The sequence below is a fragment of the Strix uralensis genome, chromosome 4, assembly GCF_047716275.1.
Source record: "Strix uralensis isolate ZFMK-TIS-50842 chromosome 4, bStrUra1, whole genome shotgun sequence".
Taxonomy (NCBI): domain Eukaryota; kingdom Metazoa; phylum Chordata; class Aves; order Strigiformes; family Strigidae; genus Strix; species Strix uralensis.
Genome location: NC_133975.1, coordinates 45,967,836 through 45,995,036, shown reverse-complemented (window position 1 = coordinate 45,995,036; position 27,201 = coordinate 45,967,836). Strand labels below are relative to the sequence as shown.

General features: G+C 35.1%; 1 protein-coding gene across 2 annotated transcripts in view; it reads right to left on the bottom strand.

Moving 5' to 3' along the window:
• Window positions 1–27,201, bottom strand: part of FSTL5 (follistatin like 5) — a 333,775-nt gene that overhangs the window by 137,607 nt on the left and 168,967 nt on the right. For both annotated transcript variants that reach the window (XM_074866563.1, XM_074866564.1), the window contains exons 5-6: window positions 19,170–19,366; window positions 4,542–4,662 (exon numbers count right to left, since the gene is read on the bottom strand). In XM_074866563.1, the coding sequence (XP_074722664.1) occupies window positions 4,542–4,662; window positions 19,170–19,366 (318 nt within the window). The remainder of the gene's footprint in view (window positions 1–4,541; window positions 4,663–19,169; window positions 19,367–27,201) is intronic.

The window sequence follows — 27,201 nt, the reverse complement described above, 5'->3', positions numbered from 1 at the left end:
CCTCAGCATCTGACCTTCAGAAGGGGGAAAGGGATTTTTATTCCACTGCATACAGTTATTCACATGTGGTTGTCCTGTTTATTTTTAACTCATTTTGTCATTAACTCATTTTGTCAGATAAAATGAGACTGTCAAAAGTAATTCACAGAATACAAGCAAGCATATATATGCATATATATGTATAGATATATATTTATGTGTATGCCTATACCTTTAAAGCAGGCAAAGATTAAATCTTTATTTTCTACCACTAGAGAAAAAACAGAATTGCTGTTATCTGTGGGGAACTCTTCATAAAGTAGTACAATCTAGTCATGTTTGATTCTGAATTTACAATCTTTAGATGACAGTCAAATTTCTAATTATGTCAATGAAAAAAAATTCCCACCTGCAAATGCTAATGAAACAGTACTGATAATTAATCCCACAGATATGCATTCATATTTAAATAAAATGTAATTGCCTAATGCCTTAAAAAGAAACCACTTTAAAGAAGTAGGTTGTTCAACAGCATGGTGAAGACGGTTTTCAATCCTATCCAACTGTGTTCAAACTCTTATCCAAGTGTTTTTAAATACCATTGGAAATCGCAGCTAGAAATGTGTATGCTAGTTGTATGCCTTATTATTACTATCTCCTTTTTAGGCTCAGTCTGATGACACAAATATCCCTGATGCCTGCTCTCAGTCCTTTTCCAGCCTTCTCATTTTTTACCAAGGTTGTTCTGTGCAGTGTGAGCCTGTAATGAGTAGAGGATATTGATGAACAATTACATTTAGAAAATGAGAGCTGTTTAATCTTGACAAATTCGAATAGCTCTTAAAAGTATATTTTGTTATCTATAGTACATTTAACATTTTAGTAGCTTTAGGTACAAATGGGCTTCAAAAGTACCCTTGGGGAATTGCCACATGTAAAAAAAAGCACATGTGGTGCTGTGACCCCTATCACCCCTCCCCTACCTCTACCACCTAGTCCTAGCATTTCTGTGCTCATATGACTCTTAACAAAAAAGGCATTAGAACTGTTTCCCTTCTCTGCACTTTCTTCCACTTCCTCTCCATACTTAAAAAAGCAACTCATTAGAGTTACAAAAATAAAGAAAATAACAACAAATCCACCCTTTGAATTCTGTGCAGAACTTTTGAATAGGATCAATTTTTCCAGCATTGCAAACCCAAATTTCCCCCACTGCCATTCTCACTGAATAATGTCAGTAGCTCTTGATCCAGCAGTTGGGCAGACAAACTTTAATAAGGAGAGTTCAATGGTTCTCAAATCCACCGCTCCACTGCTATTAGAGATAGAGGTAAATCCACTGAGAGTAGAAGGTATTAAACTGAGATTAGGTTTTAAATGTAGATTAAAAAGGTGGAGATAAAAGAATGAAAAACCAGTAACAAACACACTGTCAAGCTCAATGGACAGAGGACCATGGAGGGGTCAAAAATTCTACATGCATTTTTCATTTAAAGTAACAGTTATGTCTTTTAAACATCTTTAAATAAGTCCATAATATTTTAGAAGATGAACCTTGCAAATACTATTACTCAGTCATAATCTTTCACTCATTACATAGCTATGAAAAGTATTTTTTAAAAAATCCTTCCTATTATTGTTTTATTTTGTTCTACATGTTTGAAAATGTCCAAGCTGGTGAAAAATAATCTTTTCCATACTGTACAAAATTATAATTTCAAATTTATAATATATGATTACAATATAACGTAACTATGGAATACAAAATTGAAATTATTAAATACTTAAAGAAAATTCTGGGGAAAAATATCAGTTTTATTTCTGTTTGGAATAAATATTTTCAACATTCCTATTTCACTTTATTGAAGAAAATGAAACTGTTTAATTCTATCATAGGTTGATGCTTAAATGAGGAGATACTTGTATGTGGAATGGTGTGTTGAAGATGTAACGTTGAGTGGTTCTTGTATATATTTTCTTGAATGGATCTGGTTCACTCTACGTATTAATTCTCTGTATCCTGGTAAATCCAGACTTGCCACTACTAGCAACGGGTCACAGGTTTTCCTTAAGCAAACAATACAGGCCTCTGGACCGGGCTGTCACATTCGCTTTGCCTGGGGTTGGCTTGGCTTGTGTGGAGAGCTTGGTTTCAGCTTGGGGTCAGCTTTTTTAGCCATAAGAGCAGTAGTCAAATGACCAGGTGGCTATCATTTAATTTATTTTGGTTTTGCTTAGCTTAGTATACTTTTATAGCATTATGCAATTTTTGTTAATGTTATTGACATAGGTCAGAATGACTGAATTCAAACTCTCTTGAGACCAAATGCAACGGAATTAGAGTTAATCCTCAAATTTATTTCAAGAGTATTTGTTCTGCCTTCATTACAGAGACTAATGGTATAGCACATTCCTTTGGCCGGTTGGGCACACAACATACACTGAACTAGTACCTTTTTTTAGGTTTCATTTTTAAACAATGTAGTGAATATGTAGACAGTTTGTAAAAAACCCTACATAGAAGAATGAATCTTACTCTAGAAATCATCTTCCAAGATACCGGTATAGTTTTAAGTAGGGTCTTCTCCACTATTGTAGTGCAACAAAGACACCTAAATAATTCCTAACTTTATGTAATTTAATGTTTCCATTATTATTCATATTATGGCAATGCTTAACATACCATATGGAAATGATCTTCATTATTAAAAAGTCCGTCAAAAATATACAACAAAAAGCTATTCTTATGTCTGGAGTTTTACAGCTATGCAAAATACTCCCTCAGAGGCACATCAAAGTCTTATTTGGAAGAACAATGATAGGCTTCCATTATACATGGTTTCAGTGTTTGCAAACAGCATGCTAACGCTTTAAACATGTCTTTAACCTTCTGGGATTGCTATATATCCTACATGTTTCCATATATATTTCCACATCTATGCATATAATCAAGATCTACACGTACAACATCTATCCATATAATCATAGATAACACATGGGTTTGTTTCTATAAATGTTATGTAATTCTGTATCTTTTTGTAAGTCAGACTTGTATCACAACTTTTAATAAAGAAATTACGGTATTTCCTAGTGTTTTGCTGGTACAGATGAATTAATTTATCTCACTGCCACGAGGTCCTAACATCTCTCATTCTCTCCCTCTCCCCCTGTATTTCTTGGCTGTACTCACCTTTTGCATGAGTTATGGTCTGACCCTTCACTTATTCAATTCAGGTCACCCAACTGGCAGAAAATAAGCAGGATTGGGAGTGGGATGTGGAGGGTAAATATTTTTCTGCTGATTTAGTAAGTGGCTCAGAGAAGAGACCATGAGTGTCAGGACACTGCAAGAAAGGCAGTCAGATAATGTCAGGAAGTAGGATCAAGGTTTTTTTAGGAGCAGTAAGCCATTTGTTCAGCTAAGCAGTATCACAAAATCACACTTTCTGACAGACTTTGAGGGAAATAAAAATAGAATTCAATGGGCAAAATTAGGAAACTTTCAGGCAGTCTTTCTTGATGATTAATTTCATGTTTACTCTTATTGCTTTCCATGCAGCTATTTTTTTCCTAATATCCATTCATAACTTTTTAGTTTCAAACTCTTTAAATAGTTTTGGATCTTTTTTCATTTGACATCATCTAAAGTGGCTGAGAGCTGTCAGTTGTCCAAAGATAAAGTACATGAAGACTAAAGCAACAGGCTGTAATGACTCAAAATGAGGATACATTAATGGACTAGTCAATGCATAATCAAACTATAATTATAGAAAGAGCTGAGCACAAACCTGATCCGCTATGCTGCCAGGTTGCTGAACGTGGAGCAACAGCTACCGAAACTCAGAATTCAAGATTCAGAGTTAGATTAGAGGTAGGTAAGAGTGAAAATCACCAGTTCTGATCTGGATATAGCAAAACATATGAATGTATCTTATATTGCATGTAACATACAAAAAGGAAGGCTTTCAACACCTTTCTTCTTTCTGCTACCCACTACCATGTTGACCCATACCCCAGTGGTTCGGTCAAGATGTTTGGATGTACTGTACATAGTTGTCCCCAGCCACATTTGGCATTCAGGGCACAAATACCTGGCAAAACTACACCACAAATCTCTATCTCTCTGAGTCCTGTGAAGACATAAGGCACCTAATAGAAGTGGCACATTTGTTGATGGGTTTGTCAGAAATGGTCTTATCAGTACTCATAAATACAGGGTGTGGAGAAGCGTTCAAGCTTTTTTGGTTCTATTGATTACGTCTTGACCACACTACTTCCCACTTGTGTGGGAAGCAACACAGACTTATCAATGCATGTTGGCATTAAGAGAGATTATCTAGAAATTCTCCATTACCAAAATCCCTCAGAAATCTGGACATTAATGCATTTCATTGATTTCTGCTAAGAAGTTCTCTACTGTATCATGACTGTTAAATTGTGCTCTTTGTTTAAGTACAGCATCAGGATGTATCAAGATTTAAAAATAAAAAAATATCATTTTAGAAAAACAAAGCAAGAGAGAGAAAAGAAAACTGAAAGAATAGGTTAATCTTTGTACTTACGAAAAGCTCTATAGAATTCTTCCAGCGCTAGGTGCTTGTCACTATTATAATCATCGTATTTCAGCAAATCGAAGAGAGAGCAGTCAGACAGATCCTTGCCAAGCTCATCCCGTTTTATTACCTGACAAAAAAATTATAACCATGAAATTACATTTGAGCTCTTAGAGTTCTCTGGTATAATTAATTGTTTCTAATAATCATTTAATAGATCATTTTAAGGTTGCTGTGGGGCAATGAACTGCAACTGTGTAAAGTCAGGGATTTCCAGTTACTTTGTAATTATTTATTGCATTTTTAAAACTTAATACCTTTAGGACAGTCTCACTGAGATTACACAAAAGATTTTAGAATATATAGAGAAAATATACAATGGGGATAGAGAGAAGCAGTGTAAAGACACCATGAATGTTAAAGCTGATTTTACTTTACATGCATAGGAATGGTTATGAAGAAACTTTCAAATATACTTGACATAATAATTTCCCAAGTACACATAACATAATGTCTTCTTCCTCTCAGTCTAATTCCTAACCACAAAAAAAAATTTCAAAAATAACTAAAATAAACTTCAATTACTCAACTAATTGTATCAACCTCTTACAGGCTTTTGACAAGCATATTATCTTCCCAAAGACCTATTAGAAAAGCAGCAGATCTGAAAAGGCTCCTGCTTCTCAATGAAGGCACATACACTGTGTAAATAGATCATAATTAATAGCTATTTGATTTTTAACTCCAATGAACTTCTCCCAGAGAAATGTTAATTTGTGCACCATTTTGTTTAAAGTCTGTATATGTTTCTAGACAGCTACGTCAATTCCATCCAAAGAATTTTTAAGATGTTGATAACCTCAAATATTCAGAATTCTCATTTTACATGGTGCATGTATTAAAAACACTATCACATAACTGAAAGAACCAAACGTAATGCAACTCCTTGTTGCAATGTTGCACAATTTAAACTTCTGTACCGGGCACAGAAAAAATGAATATAACTATAGTTAATTCCTTTGTAAAATAATTACACTTCCTACCCTGTCTCCCAAAATAACTGCAAACCCATTATATTTGTATTATCATATGATAGCTTCTGAAAAACAGGGGATATGGAGGCTTTTGTGTTTCAGTTGCTCTGTAAAGGTATCAGCAGGAATAGATAGGAATGCATTCAGTTATTATTCATGTAAATACAAAATATCTAAACAAATAATAGAGAATAAAAGGAACACTAGAGCAAAGAGAAAGGACACAAACTTTTTATCCTACTAGAAGCAATCCTCTACATATTAATATAAAAACATTATAAAAGATAATAACCTTGTTAGCACATTAGAAAGTATGAAAACCGTTCACAAAGAAAAATCACCACAATACCAGCTTTAGCTATTATTAATTAAAGATGCATACTACGCTACCTGAATATTAGTGCTAGCTACTTCTCATACAATAAAAGCCTGTTTATTAAGTTCACATTAAACTGAATTAAGAAAAAAAGAAATTGTGTAGATCTTACAGCTGGTACATAAAGGACAAAAATGCAGTCTGGGAAAAATTAACTCTAAACCCATTGTAGTTATACAAGTAGTACTAAAGATATAATGGTGTGTATTGAAAACTTCACGCTAGAAATCTCTGAGATTTCAAGGCCATGAAATGTTGCTAAAATCACAGCTGGTTCATGAAAAAGGAACATTCAGGGTGAGAAGCATTGCTTCTTTGCTTGTTTTAGAGAAAAGTGGGTCTGAAATAGTTTAAAACACTTGTTCCCACTAGCTTCAATTGTATAAACAAGGATTAAACTTTACACCTAAGGTGGTATAATAAAACCTTTGTTAAAAGCCCACCAACACCTGCCACTATAGTACCACATTTTGAATTGCATGTTAGTGTTCTCAGCTTCAATCCTTTGAGTTGAAGTCTGTATCATGATGTTTTTCATTTATAACTGGTTAACTTTATTTAAAATAAAAATAAAAATAATTAAAAGAAGATTAGCCAGAATGATTGAGATATTTCCAAGAATGATATAATGGACAGGTATGGTTTATTTTCCTGGCAATCACTTTATTTTCATCTTCAATAAACCAATAATTTTGATTACAGATATAAGATTCAGTGTTTGTTTATACACAGACGTCTTTATGCTGGCAAAATACTTTGGGGTTCTTTGGAAAATTCACTCAGTTTTAATAAACCCTCCAAAAATGTCAGTGAGGACAGATTTTAGAAGGTACAGAAGTGATCTCATATCATGATTAATGTTAATTATCTGTGATTTGTTACTTAAAGAGCTGTTCCAATTTTTATCCAATAGGAATTTGTTTTGTGCTGGATCTACCCATCTCCTGACTACAATGTGACTCGTGGATCAGATCAACTCTCTCATCAAAAGCAAAATTAATCTTTATGGAGACTTTGGTTGGTTGTTTTTTTTTCTCCTGAAGGGGTGGGGGATTAATATTCTATGAGAAGAGGTACAACTCAGAACAGGTATTAGGGAGTACGGATTTGGATTTTTAAAAATTACCTGTTTCTGTAGCAGCCTGCAGTTAGATCAGATTGACTGTGATATGAAATTACAGCCTATATGAGACTAACAAAGCCAAGCTGACTACTTACCAAGCCATAGGCCAACAGACAAGTCGTTTAGCACCTTACATTAGCATCAAGTGTTTTAAAATCATCAGGATCAGACTGCCTGTTCACAAGAGTCTCTAACTCATCAGCGGAGACCTTTTTCTTGTTGACATTACTTTTTAACAGATCTTCACTTATCAGTGAAATTTCATAAGGTGGACATATAACGACACAGCACAAATATTCAAACAGGGCAAGAAAAATCATCAGTATTGGTTTGAGAAATAAACAGTGGAATTCACAAATAAAGACTGTGAATACTTTTTGTGTTTCTAAATGCTGTCACATCATGGTATTTTAACACCATCTTCTAGGAAATACAACCTGTCAGACAACACCATTTTTCATTTTCTTTTACTTATGTAAGGGACTTAATTTACAAAGGCAGTTTGCTAAACATAATAGTTTCTTGTAGGCATGTTTTAATTTCACACCCTGCATCATTACAAGAGAAAAATAATACTATGCTATATCAGTAAGGCATATACTGCATGAATAATAATGTCAGTAATTGCAAATCCTCAAAAAGTAGATATCAGCAAGGAATCATCAATGGCTGAAACAATCCAGTGGGATTTAGAAAGTCTGGGGTCTCATCACAATCCTTTTTGATAATTTAAAAATAAATAAAAAAATAAAATCACCAGATGTTGAGGTGAATAATAATGAGAAGGACATGGCAGCATATGGAATGAAATCGATCACATGTTTGGATGTTTTCAGAAAGAGGATCTGGGCTTTCACGGAGTCAAATGTAAGGTCATTCATCTAAAAATAAGAACCCAGACCATGCATTAATGAGGATAAACAGGGCCTGGGAAGCCTTTTATCTGAAAAGGAGCCAGGATTTGCTGTGGATAAGAAAGTCTCAAAATTCCAGGATCATTCTGTAGCCTAACCAAGCAGTATGTTCTTCTGAAGTGTAACAAGGTAACTGGGGGTAGAAGGGCCATGGTGGGACGGATATGGAAACACAACATTCAGTTTTGACTTGCCCATATTAAAATACAGTGTTGAGAAACTAGAAGGGAACTTGTCAAGTTAGAAAGGACCCATAGAACTAATCAGAAGCTTGCTGAAGACACTTTACATTAAGAGAGCTGAGAAAACTCAATCTTTATAGGTTTTGGGGGCTTTGGTTTTGGTTTTGTTTTTTTAAAGTGAGACTAAGGATTGATCTTATCATAGGTACTTTCTTTCCATAGGTACTTTCACTGGGGAAAGAAATAAATATGGGTGTTTCAATTTGGTAAACAAAAGTTAATAGGACAGGAAAAATGAATAGCACCTCTGAACCCAAAAAAGAAAAGCTACAGGAACAATTAACCTTGAATCCTGGGACTCTTAAATTCTCCTCTATGTTTTCAAATCAAGGCTGCACACTTCCTGTAGACCTTTTTTGCTTCAGACAAAAGCAAGACATCACAGTTTTTTAATTAAAAGTGTAGAACAAATAGAATAAAATTCCATGTCTATGATACACAAGTTAGATTACATGAAGGTGTATCATAGATGATCTAAGCCTTAAATTTTAAATTCTATTGATCTCTGTCCATGGAGGAGAGAAAAGTAAAATTCAAGGAATCTGATTCTTGAGCCAATTCTTTAAACCCATCTTGTCTATTTCTTGGTTAAACTAAACAGAGTAATTAGTTAGGGAGCAAAGATAGAAACAGACAAAATTTTTAGTGAGTCACATGCTAGAAACAAAATTCTTTCTATAAAGGTTAAAGCCTGATTAAGATGATCTGCACAATTTTATGTTGTATCATACAAGTCATACATGGGATTATTTGATTTCAGACTTCTGAATTGAAAATTGATACCAGGGAATGTTCACAAATATTTATGCTCACAAATTTTACTTTACATTTGCATAAAGACAGTGAAGTATTTACTTTCCATATCATGAACAGGTAAAAGGTAAGACATACAGCAAAACTGCTGCTCTGTTTATGGGTCATTGTGAAACCCCATAAATACTGAGAAGTCAGAAACTATCTAAATTTGCAAATTAAATATGGCCTTTCTAAACTATGAACCTTATCCTTGAGAATTGAATGCTTTTTGAAACATTGAGGATGGATTTGTAGTATTTGGCAAATATTGTATTTTTTAAAGATGTAGCACACAATTATTTATTTCCCATAAAACAGCATACTGTTATCTAAGTTCAAAACCTCTCACAAATTTAGTCAGTACTCCAAATTTTAGGAGACGGGAAAAGGTAATCCAGTTAAAAATTACAAACTGCATGTTGGAATAGATTGTTTCATTTATTTCAATTTGATTTTTGACAGCCACAATGAAAAGTCTGCAAATATTATGAAGCTAGATCACTTATAACATGTTCCCTTTATTAGTCCACATTACCAAAAATTATGTCAGTGGTTTTTTGCTTGCCTGTGATTGATGGTCTCTACGTACTTCCTCAAAGAATATGCTACAGAAATATGACTACAAAAATTTCCTTTAAAGTGAATATGGTGGTTCGGTTAAGTGTGCATCTTTCCTAAAAGCAAGCACCTCATCACAACAATATCATTCAGTGCTTGATCATCAAACATCAAACACTGTGGGAATTGCGCTACAAATAAACTCTGACTGAAGGGGTAGAAATTAAAATAATTGATCATTTACAAAACCAAATTAATAATAAAGGTTGGTAAATTGTTCCCCTAACCCAGTTTAATCAGTAGTCTACCAGCATGTTCTGTAGCACTGCAACACCACCCTTTATTTGGTGTCTATAGTAGAGCGTTACCTTCAGAAATTTGAGGTGGAGTGAGTAAAAATATGGGACTTCTGCATCACAGAGTAGGTCATGACACAGAGATCCCTGAGCAAAGAGAGATCTGAACCGGTAGACCCACATGAAGTGGCATGTAAAGGCATGGACTCAGTTTCAGTTAGGGTATTACCTCAATACTGTCCCATACTAACTGAGTTATGCTGCTCAGATATGAGCTTTCTCTCTGCAAACTACTCCAATGAGTCACACTTCCCTGCCTTTCCACTTCCACATTTAGCAGGGGGAAGACCTAATCTGACTCAGAAGATGTAAATGTGTCCTTAGATGTCTGCAAGTATAATGCTGAAGTTGTAGATGTCTAGCCCAAAGTATAGGACCAGAATAGGTATTAGTACCACATAGATGGCATGGGTAAAATTCTGCACCTCCGAATTAGACCTAGAACTACCAGTACCCTGAGCCTGTGGCTTTGGAGCTCACCAACAGAAGACAATGTTGACACAAGTGCAAACAAAATCTTGCATCATTATACTTTTGTGTCCACTTTCAGCTAACATCAGCCCAAGGACCTACCCAGGAAATGAAGCTGGGTCCAGCTTCCTTTGCAGCCTGTTGCTGTGTTTCAAAGGACGCTGTTTCTTAGGACAGATTTTAAGAATCATTGAGTCAGAGAGAAGTAACTGAAGAATAACTGTTTGGCCTAACCTCGAAGTCACTGGCTAGAGAAAGAGATAACCTAGACAACCTCAGCTTCAGAAACTGTTTCTTCTATATTTTGCATGAGCTAATCACTAGACTGTGCCCACATAATCTGATGGTTAAGGTTCTCTTATTTAAAAACATTTCTTCTCAGGCACAGACTTTGCTCCTAGCCAGAAACTGAGAAATTCAAAACTGCAAGATCATCTAGCAGTTGTATTTTACAATGCTTACACACATCTAAGGATCCTAAATACTCCATTTGGACTGAAGAAAAGACTTCAAGCTCTCTACCCAGGTATATGAAATATTATCATGTGAATACATACACCAGGGTATTAATCTAATACCTAGATATAGGATAGAATGAATCTCATTTAAAAGAAATTCATAGCCCTTTTTTTCCTTACATGTCATTCCAGTAGCTAAATAACTTAATTCTAATCCAGCAGAGTAATTGAATTATCCATTATGCAAGAAAATAATGGGAAGTGCTTCTACTTGATAAAAGCAAAGGCAGCAAACACAGATCAAGATGTTCGGGTTTAACACCATGATTACAGTATTTGCAAGCTATATTTCACTACTAATCCCTGAAAAGTTCTCTTTCCTTTTGCCCCAGTTTTAAAGTTTTATGTAAGATTCTCGTTTTTATTTTGAATCTAAAATTGAATATAGTGTATGCTCAATTTTTCTTAGATTAGTAATAGTAAAAATACATAATACAACCTAAATAATAAGGTACTCCTAATTAATAGGCAGAAAATAAATAGAACTATAGTTTAACAGGAAAAATATGATTCTGCCTATGCCCTCTGTAGGAAACACCAAAGTTGATTAAAAATTCAAAAAGAGGAGATAGGCTTATTATCTCTTCTGTCAGTTCAAAGTCCTCCAAATAACACATAGTAATACCACTGATAGGATGCAAAGTCAGAAGTCATAAAGGCAAAAATTTAAAGGCCAGGGATCCACAAATTATTCTGATCAGGTTCTGAGAACCCAAGGCTGACAGAAAAGGTTTACATTAGTAGAAGCTGTGAAAAAAAGTGCCTTGAAGTATCAGCTGGCATAAAGTGCAACAGTATTATCATTAGTAGAAAGATAAAACCGGAAGGTTTTTTTTTTTCTCTTCTTTCAGATCTCAGTGGCAGAATGTAGGGAACACAGTTTAGGAATCTTAGTCTTTAAAGGAAAAGATGTATCCATAATCTAGGACAAGTTGTTGCATAAAAAAGGACACACATCTGTTCTCAAATCACAAAGAAGCAACAGTTTGTTATCAAATATAAAAACTGACAGTGATTGAAGAAAACCTGAGAAAAAAGAACTCAAGGAACAGAAACAGGAAGAAACTAGTTAAAATGTTATCTTACCTATACATTTAGCAGCAATTAATACTGTATTAGGCAAACCAATTAAATGTATAATTCCTCCAGAATATGTTTTTTTTACTATAATATATAGTAACCAAGACATATATAGGTACAGCTCTACTCATCTACAGAGAGTGTATTCTTCCAAGGCATGGCACATTCCTGAGATTTACAGGTAAGTACACATATGTACACATATCAATAAAGACAACAGTACTTAATATCCTACTTAAAATTTGTTTCTCTCTTAGTACATTTTACATTAGAAATTTTGAATTGATGCTTTATGTAAAGATGCGATATATGCATACACACACCCACACCCCTACCTTGTTTATCTACAAACACACATGGATATATAATACTATTCAAAGGTTCATTACACTTTATGAGAAATCCATATTCCTGGTATCACCTGTAATTGAAGCATATTAAACTGATATGTGAAAGTGCAATATTTAATCTTACAGTAATTCCCATAACTTCAACTTCTCATCCCGTGACACAGCAATGAACTTGGTACATTTCCTGAGAGGGTGTGGTTCATTAGGCTGTTTCTTAATTGTTTTTGTTTGCTCTCACAAACTGAAATTAAATGACACTGAGAAAACATCAAAATAAAATGTGGAAGGATTAATTTTTTGCCTTATGTTAACCTGGTAAATAACAAAATATATGTAATTTCAAATACCTTGATAAACCATCTTATAAACAAGGTGGCTAAATTCTTTCTTTGACTCCAGAAAATAGATCATTAAAAAGTAGGAAAGGAAGAGGAAAATTTATTATTATTATATATTCAACTTGCTTTTAGATTATGTCACTTCCCTTTTTAAAAAAAAATTGCTGTCTTAGCTCACTAGTACAAGAAATAAATAGAAGCAAAGCAGCTTAAAGTCTAATCCAGTATAGATTATTTCACTTTCACCCACAGAAGGAACTTGAATTTCACTGTTGAGCAAGGTGAAGTATTCCAAAAGCTCATGTAAGCTTTCACTGATGGTAACCAGAAAAGGCTTACTGCTTATAAAACGGCAGTTCCACCATACAGGAGTAACTGCATTCATCACGGGTAAAAGCACATTATATTCCCCTGTCTCTCCATAACACTTTTGATGTTTTTTCTCTTCTATACAGCAACAACAATATAGAGTAATCAAGCAGTCTACAGTAATAGAAATGCTGACATTCCATTTATAACTTTGCATTAAATTCCAGTTTGCTTTTGCATAAGATAAAAGACAATGAACACATGGGTCTGTTAACAACTGAATATTCATAGCTAACGAGAAAACCCAATTATTATCCTTTATTTGGATTAATTTAAATTCTTTCAAAGTGCTTTAAAACAAAAAAAAACCAGCATTGGTCCCAAAGTTGATCCCTGAGGAACACCACTCATCACTGTTCTCCACTCAATCAACAGCTCAATGTCCAAGTTTAGAGCAGAGTCGAGTGGTGTTCCTCAGAGGTCAGAGTTGTGACCAGCGCTGGTTAACATCTTTGTTGGTGACAGAGGCAGTGGGATTGAGTGCACCCTCAGCAAGTTCGCTGACAACACCAAGCCATGTGGTGCGGTCAACACGCTGGAGGAAAAGGATGTCATCCAGAGGGACCTGGACAGGCTTGAGAATGTGGGTGCATGCAAACCTCATGAAGTTCAACAAGGCCAAGTGCAAGGTCCTGCACGTGGGTCAGGGCAATCCCAAGCACAAATACAGGCTGGGCAATGAGTGGATTGAGAGCACTTGAGGGTATCAGTGGATGGAATTAGTGGAGAAGTTAAGGGTATTAGTGGATGAAAAACTGACTATGACCCAGCAACGTGTGCTTGCAGCCCAGAAAGCCAACTGCATCCTGGGCTGCATCAAGAGAAATGTGGCCAGCAGGTCAAGCTAGGTGTTTCTCCCCTTCTACTCTGCTCTTGTGAGACCCCACCTGCAGTACTGTGTCCAGCTCTGAGGCCCCCAACATGAGGAGAAAGACACAGACCAGGTCCAGAGCAGGCCACAAAGATGACCAGGGGGCTAGAGCACCTCCCCTATGAGGACAGGCCAAGAGAGTTGGGGTTGTTCAGTCTGGAGAAGAGAAGGCTCTGGAGAGACCTTATAGCGGCCTTCCAGTACTTAAAGGGGGCCTACAGGAAAGATGGGAAGGGACACTTTATCAGGAAGTGTAGTGACAGGATGAGGGATAATGGCTTTAAACTGAAAGAGGGTAGATTTAGTTTAGATACAAGGAAGAAATTCTTTACTGTAAGTGTGGTGAGACACTGGAACAGGTTGCCCAGAGAAGCTGTGGCTGTGCCCCCTCCCTGGAAGTGTTCAAGGCCAGGTTGGACGGGGCTTTGAGCAACCTGGTCTAGTGGAAGGTGTCCCTGCCCATGGCAGGGGGGTTGGAACTAGATGATCTTTAAGGTCTCTTTCGGCCCAAACCATTCTATCATTCAAAACAAAACAAACCCTTGAAGGAACTACTCCACTTTGATAGAAATCTTGCAGATATTTTGCATTTATTTTAGACTAGAGGTGATGAAGATGATGAAATTTTTGCCTATTTCATAGCCCAGCCTTTTGGAAGGGTAGATATTCTTTCTGATTAGTACCTAATTCTCAAAACAGAGTGGTCTAAAAGGTTAACTTTATCAGTAAATTCTTTCAAAATCAAGCCACATCTGACTTGCCAACATATGATTTGGAAACTAGAAATGAGTTAGGCTCAGCAGTGAAAGCAGTCAAGTTAGAAGAATTTATATGGGCAAAAAAATATTCACTTAGCCTGCATGGAGCTACATAATCCCACCACTTTTCTATCTTCATTGCAGACTACCTTGTCTGACATTTATACTGTGTAATGGAGTTATAATTATTTTTTAACAGCAATTCTGTATTAGCTTACAAAGCCATGAAAAACAAATTATACCTAGATGCCAGAATTGTTCAAATAAAAGAAAAAAATAGCCTGACAATTTTTAATTTATTGTTATAATACTTGAAGTATTTGGTTTAGAATTGTCTCACTATTTGAAATAGCTTTTTATATAAAAAGCACTATTTTTGCTTTTTCTGGAGAGAAATATTCATTTCTATTGCATCAAGATGCAAATGCAAGAACCTTATGACTTCTGATCCAAAATACATCAATAAAAATTAGAGTGTTGCTGTCACCATTTCCAATCTCCAACTGATTTATTTCAATTTTACATTAGGTAGGATGACTATGTGGACACCTATAAGATAATAAAATGCAATCCAAGAGCCTGATTGCACTCATTGCACAGCAAGACTGAGGAGAAGTAAAATTTAAGATGCACTAAAAACTGAAGTTCAATATTCATGTGAGCATAAATTAACTTCAGGAGTCCTTGTTTTCTACAACAAATATGTTATTTTTCATATTCCCTTAATATGATTAAATTTAAAATGCAGACAGGAACTATTATTTATGACAGGTCTGCAGATTTCAAAATTTTGCTTGTATTGTGAGCACAGCTGAGAAAAATTCTCCTAATCCCGAGAACATTTTCAAGAATACAACAATGTCTCCCTGGGGTAGGTTGATGTCAGGTGCTACCCAAAGCTGCTCTATCACTCCCCTCCTCAGCTGGACAGGGAAGAGAAAATATAATGGCAGGCTCACAGGGTGAGATAAGGACAGGGAGAGATCATTCATCAGTTACCACCATGGGCAAAACAGACTCAACTTGGGGAAAAATTAATTTATTACTTATCAAATCAGAGTAGGATAATGAGAAATAAAACCCAATCTTAAAAACACTTTACCCCCAGCCATCCCCTTCTTCTTGGGCTGAAATTTACTCCAAATTTTCTCTACCTCCTCCCCAACAGTGGTATAGGGGGATGGGGAGTGGGGGTTGTGGTCAGTTCATCACACGTTTCTGCCACTACTTCCTCCTCAGGTGGAGGAGTCCTCACACTGTTCCCCAGATCCAGCATGGGGTCCGTCCCACAGGAGACATTCCTCCATGAACTTCTCCAAGGTGGGTCCCTCCCGTGGGCTGCAGTTCTTCATGAAATGCTCCAGCATGGCTCCCTTCCATGGGGTGCAGTCCTTCAGGAACTGGCTGCTCCAGCGTGGGTCTCCTGCAAGTCACAAGTCCTGCCAGCAAACCTGCTCCAGCATGGGCTCCTCTCTCCATGGGTCCACAGATCCTGCCAGGAGCCTGCTCCAGTGTGGGCTTCCCACGGGGTCACAGCCTCCTTTGGGCACATCCACCTACTCCAGTGTGGGGTCCTCCATGGGCTGCAGGTGGATATCTGCTCCACCGTGGACCTCCATGGGCTGCAGGGGGACAGTCTGCCTCACCATGGCCTTCACCACAGGCTGCAGGGGAATGTCTGTGCTAGTGCCTGGAGTACCTCCTCCCCCTCCTTCTTCAATGACCTTAGTATCTGCAGAGTTGTTTTTCACATATTCTTACACCTCTCTCCTGGCTGTTGCTGTGCAGAAGGTTTTTTTCCCCCTTCTTAGATATATTATTCCAAAGGTGCTACTACCATTGCTGACAGGTTCGGCCTTGGCCAGTGGTGGGTCCGACTTGGAGCTGGCTGGCTCTGTTGGACATGGGGGAAGCTTCTAGCAGCTTCTAGTAGAAGCCACCTCTGTAGTCTCCCTGCTACCAAAATCTTGCCATGCAAACCCAATACACTCCCATTCAACCCTGGGGAAGTTTAAAGACCTTTCTAATGTTCTTCCATCACTACCACACCCCTTCCCCCTCAATAATCACATTCTCAAGGAAGTTAATGGGCCCAGCATTCTCTCAGTAGCAGGGACCTCTCTCACATTATGATTCAATACTTTCTAGATAATGTATTCAAAACAAGGTCTTTTTGTTTCTTTTTTTCTATTACAGCAATTCCAATTTTTAGAAATTCCGATAGCTATCATATACACTAAGGGCAGAAGAGAGCAAGAGTCTAATCCCACCTTGTAAAACAATCTTGATTTATCAAGCTTTTACATTCAACAAGAACAACAAAAAAAAAAACATTCATTGAGCTAAACCACAGGAGGATGAAAAAAGTGTCAAGTTTTCAACAATCAAAGATAATGCTCTGAAAAATAGTGCATTTCATTTGACGATGTTACTCTGAGTTCTTTTAATTTGTCATCTTGTTCTAAGTCTTCAGAGAGAACTGAGTCACATACTTGGTTTGTTTTCAGTAAATATGCAGGATAAAATCTTCCTCCATCAGATGAAGTCAAAGATTTACAAATACTGACATTATACAGGAGCTGAGTTCTTAACTGCAAAGCTGCACACTATTCTGTGTTTCACAAAGGTGATTCAGAGTTTCCTTTTGTCATATGAAAGAGACAAAGGTTCTCAGCTGAAGCTTCTGTTATCAAGAAGGCTTCACAAGAAACAGGTATAGATTCTCTTTGGCAATGAACTGGGCAACAGTTCAATTCATTGTGTCTCTTACCAAAACATACAATAATAAACCACACAACATTAACAATGAACTTTTTTTACATTACTCTTTAGATTTAATAATTTGATGTTTCTGCAATGAATTTTAGCAAAAACACAAAGCACCATATTTGGGTTGTAAGACTGTTTGACCTGTTTCCATACTTGTGAAAAAGCATTACTTCACAGTTGCCATTATAAATTCATTTTTGTAAAAAAAAAAAAAAAAAACAAACAAAAAAAACAAACATGTGGGAAAAGTATGCATAAAAAGTTTGAAAACACCATAATGAAAGACTTTATTTTTTTTTAAACTATGTTTGACACAAAGAAGCAAAGGCAAGAAGAAAAGTATATGTGTAACAACTGAATAGAGAAGAATTGCTTCTTTATACGTACCTAGAAATTCTGCAAAATATTTTTGATAATGACCTTCAGCACTAGTACTTTAGTCCTGCTCCTCTACTGAAAAGAGCATGATTCACTGATAATTAGATAATGGATCTACAGTGGTGAAAGTGTTCAACTATTTTCCAGTAGTTACGTGAGGGCTATGGCAACAAAGTCAAGCTATTTTCAAGTGGTAAAATAAAGATTTAAAATTCAGTTTCTTTAGACTTCTAACCAATACACTAATCACTATCACATTGTTTCAAGTGTTAGTGATATATATCTATAAGCATTAAATATAATTTGCACATCTCTATCTGTGACTCCTATGTAAGTTATGTATTCATATAAAAAGTATTATTTGTAAAATATAAACAGGTAGTAAATTCCCTTGAAAGCTGAAGTTCTGAAAGTGTATAAAAAACAGCAGGAAAACCCAATCTTATAAAGTACAGAAAAACAACAATTTTTTTTTTTTTGAAAAGGGTAATTTATTATTATTTGAAAAGATACCTATATTTGCATGCAGCGTCTGGTCCCGGAAATTGCCATTAAAATTTCAGAAGTATGGAAGTGATAACTCCAGCCTAACACTTTAGGTATTATATGTTCACTTGTAAATAATTCTTAACACTTCAATGCAACTTAAAACATAAGATAATGATCAACAGTGGCATCTAACAAATCTTGCTTTACTTGAATTTTTTAATGGCTGCCTAGTATTAGACTCATTAATACAGCTCTGTTGTGATTAGGTTTCTCAAACATGGACTTCTACAGTATCTAGTAAATCAAAGTACATTTGGCATAACACTATTTAATAGAATTAACCATTCTAGGTAGATTAAAGCTAGTGCTGTCATGCCTACCAGAGCAACAATTATTTGGTTAGATCTGTACTTAGTTAAAGCTTGCTGTTTAGAGACTACCATGAACTCTCTTTCCAAGACTACTACTGTAGTTCTCTAGCCCTAACTTGTAGAAAGCAGTAATACTTGTTTAGTATTACAGAAGGGATTTTAAAATATTTTGTTTTCAACTTGGAAAATACATCTATACAGGTGGACTTTACAGTAGCATACTGCAGATAATAAAACAACTATGGTCAAAGAAAACTCTAGTGTTCTAACCTCCTAAGGTATATCCCAAAGCACTGTATTCAAATTTCTGAATAATCACTGCAGAATTTCTGAATAATACAGCTTTTTCATAAGTCTTGAATTAAGTTTTCTACCTCAGAGACTCACATATATTTTCTAAAGTGAAAGCATCATGTAAGTCCTGACAAAGACAACTGAATAGCTGCTATGCTAATGGAAACAAAATCTAAAGCTTACCTGAGATAATTCATTAGTGTCCACAAGTCCATTGTTGTCTGAATCAAAATAATTAAACATCTGATCTACAAGAAGTTTCTTTAAAGTCATTTTCTCATCAACAGTTTTATCTTTTGATTGCGCAATATATCTCTGATTTTGTAGATCCAGTAACATATTTTTTACTTCAGTGTATTCAGTAGGTTTGCATTTATCCCCTGAAAAGAAAATACACAAGATTATTTTGGATTTGATTTCTTATTCAGAGTTTAAAAGTAATTTTTTTAAAAAAATTGGAAAAGTAGAGAGTATTAACTTCTTATAACAATACCAACAGAGTTACTTTATGAGGTAAGGAATTTGTTCTGTAGTAGTTTGTTCCATACCATTTCCTTGTCTGGTCTTCAGATTAAAGCCAAAAAATTACTACACTTCTAGACACTTTCTGTAGAAAAAAGTTTTCTGTCCATGGAAACTAAGGAAAGTTTCCAAGCCTGTACTTTTTTCATTTAGATCATTCTGGAAAGTTACCTTTGGTATTGCATTTCATATAAACTTTCATGAAGTGAATACTGAAATATAATAGATGTAGCAAAACCTGTAAATATGATAGGAAATTATACATTATAAAGAATATATTTCGTAACAAGATTTGACTTCTGAAAGTAGAAATTACATTTGAGTGCTCATAAGCTAGCTCTACCTTTCCATTACTGGACATACCAAACTCATTTGAACAAGAGAAGGTGGGATTGCCAGAGGAAGTGAAATGATATCTTTGGCAAGATCTAGTTTATTCTTTTCATTATCAAGTCTTCTATAAAGTGGAAATTGTTACAGCAAATATCCTACATACAGTGATTACTGTCTCTACTTATTCTAAACCAAAACACAATATCATCTATGTCTGGTATTCTCTACTATTAGTTATGTAGTTTAAATTGAACAAAGAAACAGTTTGGAAGGGTTTGTTTTTATTAAGATAACTTTACTATCTCAAAAGGTTTTCGATACGATGAGATATTTAAATTTGGACCAGCAAAACACCATCTATTTGTTGCAAACATACATTTACAGTTAGCTACTACTTAAGTTAACTTCAAGAAATAAATTCAAGGCTAGAGAAATACACTGATTAGCAAAGAAAGCTATGTTCCAGTCTTCCTTTTAGATACTCTGATGAAGATGCAAGTATTAATGAGGAACAATTATTTACCTCACAGAAACTGGTAAAGCAGTGGTTTGTATTGTAAGTGGATCCCACTTAAGAATTGTCTAATTTACGTGTATGAGACTGGAGTTTATTATTTTGGTGTATTTAAGGGTTCATGCATTATTATGGTGACTGTACCACTATGTACACCTCCATCGCCATTTCATAAGGTAGAGAGAGCAAAAGTTCTTACATGCTTCTCACTATCCTAGCAAGACTCAGATCTAGAAGAGAAGGACTCTGATAGCAGTTAAATTGTGGAAGTAGACAAAATGTTTTTAGTAATCAAAACCACTCCAGGAGTTTTTTTCTAAAAGCCACTGCCTGTTATATAGCTATCTGAAAATTCCAACTGAAGTAACAGAAATAAGCAAAACCAAGCTATGTTTAACTGACAGCCTAATCTACATGTATCATTTGCATATTTGTCCTTACTTGCCAGAGGCATGGAGATTGATGACATACAATTTGTAAGAGTTGAGTTCTATGTGACTGCTTTTCAGGGGTCTAACGCAGAAATACTCAGTAGGGAAACACATTTATTCCTTAGCTATTCTGGAGCTGCAGTGAGCAAACCTTTCCATCTGCGTGGCTGCAGGCTCCAGGTGGTAGGAAGGGAAGAAAGCACTTTACTTTAACATACTCTAATTCATTTGGGTAAACTCCAGAAGACTGGGCCAGGAAAACAAGTCCCCTGGATAACTTTTCTGGCTGTGGTATCCTCAGAGAGACACAGTTTGGTTTTATTCTCATGCAGCTGAAGTCTTAACACCATTTTACCTATACTCCTGGCGGGAGGGAGGAAAACAACTCCTATTTCTGAGATAGTGTACAGCTCAGACCTAGTTACCACATCCAGATTTTATCCCCTGTAAATTATTTTTGATCAAACAGTTCTCATTCTGCAATTCTAAAACTGAAGAGAGATATTTCTACCTTAGAGACATACAACATAAGTAAAGCAGTTTATTTCTTAATAATATCTGTTAAATCCTGGATTTGTCACAGCATTTTTGATGAGCTACTACATGACTGAGTTAGAAAAAGAAACAGAAAATGAACAAAAAAGTCACACTGACAATTTTTTTTTCCTTAAGGCATGGGACAATGTCTCTCACTTTAACAATCGATCAAGAATTGAATATATGTCCTCACCCTTACAAAGACAATAATTATGTAAATATTAATCAGAATATTAAATATTCTTTATTTATTAAATATGGACAACTTTTGCATGTGTTACACACAGATTTCCACATAAGAGATTATACAAAGTAGTGTAAATTTAGAGGAAAAAATAAAATTTATGTGATCATGAGCAGCATTGTAGTAATTAGTTGCTCTGCATGCTTTTAACTCAAAACAGAGTTTATGGAAAAAAGTTTTCAGGGAAGTTCAATCACAGTCCAAATAAAGACATTTTCATGCACTTCAGACATTCCCTTTATATATAAAGTTAAGGAATGATGAACTAATGTATTCTCTCAAAATACCTATTCAGAGAGAGAAGAAACAATTCAAACAACACATTTTCTACAGCATTTCTTTTTTTGTACACTTCCCATTGCATAGCACAAACTTCTGAAACCAGCATAACAGTCATATAAGAGCACTTAATATATTACACGTTTATAAATTATTTTTACATTTTTACAAAGGGAAAAACATTTGTAATATCCTTTTTAATATACAACATAAATGCTGCCTAATAGAAAGTTATCTGAGAGATTGTTATTCCTGCAAGTTCAACTACTTCCTGTAGAAAAACTTCATTCATAAATTTAGAAGGCTGTTAAACATTTAGTCATGCTCTTCACCTAGTAAAGCTACCACAACATCAGTGTCAACAAAATATCTTAAAGTACAGTCCATTAGTGTATATATAGCTTATATTACCTCATCAACAAGAGAAAATAGTTTCCTGAGAACAGGTTGCTAAATATCTGTTATAGGTGTTCTACACTAAGATAACTTTTCATTTTTATTTTTCCTGTTCCTGTGATGTCCTTTGGAAATATTTTTAACCCAAAAAGTAGCTCAAGCTTATCAATATGTTGTATTAGTTACTAACAGAAAATATTAATGTCTCTTTAATATTAATGAAATAGAATTAAGGAAAAATGATGTTATTTAATCTCTAAAATGTAGCTTTTTTTATATATACAGAAACATTAATCACAATGGCAGTCTTGAAAACCAGCTGCAAATAAGGTGAATACGGTTCACAGAACAATTTTGTGTCTCTACAACCCATCTTCAGCAGATTATTATTTTATATTCAACAATGGCGTTAAAGCCTATCTTCTCTATGGGGTTGTCTGTAGCATGTCTGTAAGGTAATAGCTGTAATTTGCTTTTCGTGTGTACCTGCTCACTGTACAGGTCAACCTGACTGAATTACAGTCCCAGCCATGATAGTCCATTGGCTTCTAGCATGTGTTTTTTGTTTGCTAGAGCTCAGCATGATTCTTTTAGTGCTTCTCTAACTTGTTTGAAAGGTAGTCCTCATAATAAAAATACTGCTAACACCTTTCAGAAGAAATCTCTGTTGGCCATCATTTATGGTTTAAAACAGATGCTATTTTGTTTCTCACTTACCTAAATAGGTTAGTCTGACCCATATAAAAGACAGCTTTATCAACAGTGGCTTCATACTCCCTGCAACCACACTGTGCCACAGTGCTCTGTAACATGGAAGTAGCATTGCCCTGTCCCTTTATCTGGAAAAGATGTCAAGGTCACTGCACATGAGCACATGGTTTGCTTATACGGGTGGGGAGAACAATACTCAGGCATTTAAGCGCATTGGTAGTACCCTAAAGTATCTTAAAACGACCTTACCAAAAAACCCCAAGACATTACAAATGCATGCTTTGGTATCCGTTGCCCTAGAATTTGATGGTTTTTTGATATTGTTCATGACAGATCATAATTAGTAACACAAAAATAACCTGAACTAATTTTCCTTCCCACACAGTGTAAAACAAACATATTCCTTTGATTAATCTTGGGAGGGGCACCAACATTCAGGGGTCTGGATAGACACAGGGTACATGCTGCACATGATGAACTGTTAGTTACCCTTCCTGTTCCCCTGCCTTATCATACCGATTGAGAATATCAAACTTTAAGGTTTGCAATAAAAACTAGGTGATATGCTTAGCTATTATAAACACAAGTAAGCATTTAAGTAGCTATCACTTGCAAACACTAGTTGTTTATGAAATTGGTGAGAAGTGATTTTTTTTTCTTTAATTGCAGCAAAAACCCAAGAGAATAAAGAGAAAAGTATTGTCTGCTACTTACAGTACATATACTTACATAAGTGCAGGTAACTTACACTCTTCAAAAACAGACTAAACACTGTATAGCAATTCTACCCCAAAGTCTACATATCCATTTTTTTCCTATTACCGCTTTAGCTCTCATTATGTTCTGCAAAGTAATCTGTTGTAATAGAATTATTATACCATGATCTAACACCCACCTTTTAAACCTTACTATGCATTCTAACAATAGATTTTAGGCTGGTGTCAGATGAACCTTCAGTTTATGATTAAGCTAATTACAGCTGCGTAAACCTGATTTACCACAACTGTACTACATTAAAACATATTCATTTCATACTTAATTCAAAGTAGTCTTTACAACAACAACCCCATAGATTTGGACATAAGGACAAACATGATCAATGGATGCAACTGACAGATAAGAGGATCATGGGTAAACAATGAGACACTGTTAGTCAACACAATGAACGGTTTCATTAACAAATCACCCTCTTATCTCATTGTCATGACTGCTTTTTACTGTAATATTCAAGGAAATGTGAAGCAGATGTTTAAATTACAAGAATGAGGCTCTGTTTACAGGAGACCTCCCCCAGGCTGGAGTAGCAGCACAGAGAAAAACTTAAGAGTTGCTTTATTTATGTTCTAATTTAGTAAGCATTACTTGTGAAATAGTTGTCTCAACGACACACAAATGGTAAATGGGGATTAAGTATGACAACCTTTATAGTGAGGAAAAGTAATTTATGTTCAACATAACTGTGAAAGACAAACTACTGGGAATATACTACAATTATATTACTTCCAAGAAGGCCTACTAAATTCTATATCATTATCTACATACATGAGAGAGTAACCTACACGTTGTGCATAATTACTAACTTAATTCAGTTTTCTATTACTTCTTTTTTTTTTTTTTTCCATTTGTGAACTAGGTTTCCTACACAAATTTAACTTCTGAAAAACTACTAGAAAGCAATAACAGCAAATACTGTGTTTTCTTGGGTTTTTTGTTTGTTTCATTCATGGAAAGGATCAATTCTACTACACAGCAGATTTTGTCAAAAAAAACCCCAAAAAAACCACCAACAACAAACTAAAAACCTCTGCTATGAATTATTTCACAGTTTTCTGACATAATCTGTGCAAACCTAGGAGGTGTGCAGAAAACTAAAAGTGACAAAACAAACACACCGGAATCAAAGTGCAATTCTCTGGTCCCATAACTTGTAACTTCTGAAGTAGTGATAGTCCTAGGGTTTACTTAATTCAAACTCAAAACCAGGAAAGTGAAAACACTTGGCTGTTTCCTTCCATATGGTACAACAGTTTTGCACCTGTATCTCTGTTACCTAGGAAACAGCTGAAAGTTAGATTCTGAGTGCTATTGTCCTCCTAGACAGTATTGAATAGATTATATTTGCCCATAATACAGAAAAAAGCTGTATTTGACAATTTAATTCTTACTTAATTTGCAAGAGAAAGATATATATCAAAACTAATGTTATTTATGAAAACTTGGCAAGTGAATCCACAATTATTCTTATCACATGTAGAAAAATAGGAAAGAATCAGCTAAACTAATACCTTAGGAGTCACTCCTTAAAACCAAGTTCAGTTATCAGATTTTTGTATTACATAGTTTTTAGAAAAATACTAGTATACATAGAGAAGGAAAGAAAGAACATATAAATTAAAAAATGCAATAAAGGCAAACCATTTGATTTCTGTTCTCACTTTTCACCAATTTCATGGTTAATACAGGCATTTTAACCTTTCCTTGTCTTAGCATCTCCATCTACATAGCAGGAAGAACTCTTATGTCAAAGAGCTATTGAATCATTAATATTCATGCAGCATCTATCTCCACAAAAGTCATCAGCTGCTGAGATACAATTGGATTCTGAGATATTTTATGATTTTGAGCTGAGTTTTATTTATATAGCACAAATGATTTCCACAAAACCATTTTTCCTTCAAAATTAAAATAACCTTGGATCTCCCAGAATTTGCAACTACTTTTCAGTGGACCATAAGACATATGAACAGTTATAAGAATTCCAAAACTGATAAAAAAAAAAAAAAACCACAGATTTTTGGAATTAGAATAGATCCAATAAACAGCAAGCCTACTGTTAATCTTCTACACGTATTTTGAAAATATTCAGAATAATCTAATTAGCCAAAACGATTCACTGCAAAATTACAAATTATACTCCATGAAGCAGAAATGAGAAATTAATCCAAGATAACACACATATATATACACACACACACATATATATAAACTAATACAGATCTGCACATACACATTCACATATACACCCCCATACACAGGATGAAGAAGTCATTACAGTTTGGTCTGATATGAATTCAATTTCAAACATAACACAAGAGACAACTTGAAGGTCTTCATCCATTCAGCTATTTTTCAAGATTCAGTCTCTATAGATGAAGCATGAAAGTTGTAATTTTACTTGTAGCCCTAACAGACAAAGAAACATTTTAAGCCGCCAAAATTGCTTAGGTTTATCTGAAAGAAACTTCAGATCAGATATCATTTTGCAATACCTTATTTTCCAATATCAAACTCTTATTTTCCAAATCTAGAGTTCAACAGTTTTGACCCTTATTCTCTGCTCTCCTCACTGAAGCTCTGGAACTGCACTTGAAGAGAAGCAATTTCATCTGTACATAGACCTAACTTCTAATCTATGGCCCAGAGGTTGAAGAGGTGAAGAGGAGAGCTTTACACTCAAAACTAGTATTTTTCAATAAAAAAATCCCTAATAAATAGGGATTAACATCAAAATTTTTCCCTGCTGCAGCTATTTTTTCAATAAAAGGTGAGAATTTTCTACCATTTTTTAAAAACATGAGATTTAAGGGCTGCAAATCTTGGCCCTGAAGCTTTACATATTCAGAATGCCTAAATAACACAAAAACAACAAAACAAACCCATGACATTTTGAATCTCTTTGGGTTTAGCTTGTGTTTTTTGGGGTGTTTTTTAGCTAATTTGTACAGCACTCAATCAGCACATGGGCAGCTTTATGTCTTATTTTGTAGCATCTACTTTCCAATGACATATACGATTATCTAAATCTAAATTCAGCATTACTGTCAAAGTTAGATACTGGGGTGTTAAGGACATCAATTTTTCAGTTCTGTGTAAATAGATCTAAGCAGCTACAAGAATCATTAAGAACTTTCAAGGCAGTGTTGTCTATTTATTGCAATATACATATAAAAATACCTCCCACATACATAAACACCCTACTATCTAGAGACATGCACACAAATTTGAAATTTTGAAGTTATATCTGTCACTGGCAAATACTTCTAAGTGATTGATATAGCTGGTATATAAAATAGAATTGAAGATAGGTTTGCAAAGCCCTAGTTCCACTTTGTAAACAAGGAATAATGCTGTCCTTTCCTCAGATATTATCAGTTAAAATGCTCTTAACAATTCTGATCTTTCAAAACTCTAAATCATAAGACAGAAGTCATAATTTCACTTAATTTCACATATCTGCATAAGTGTAGT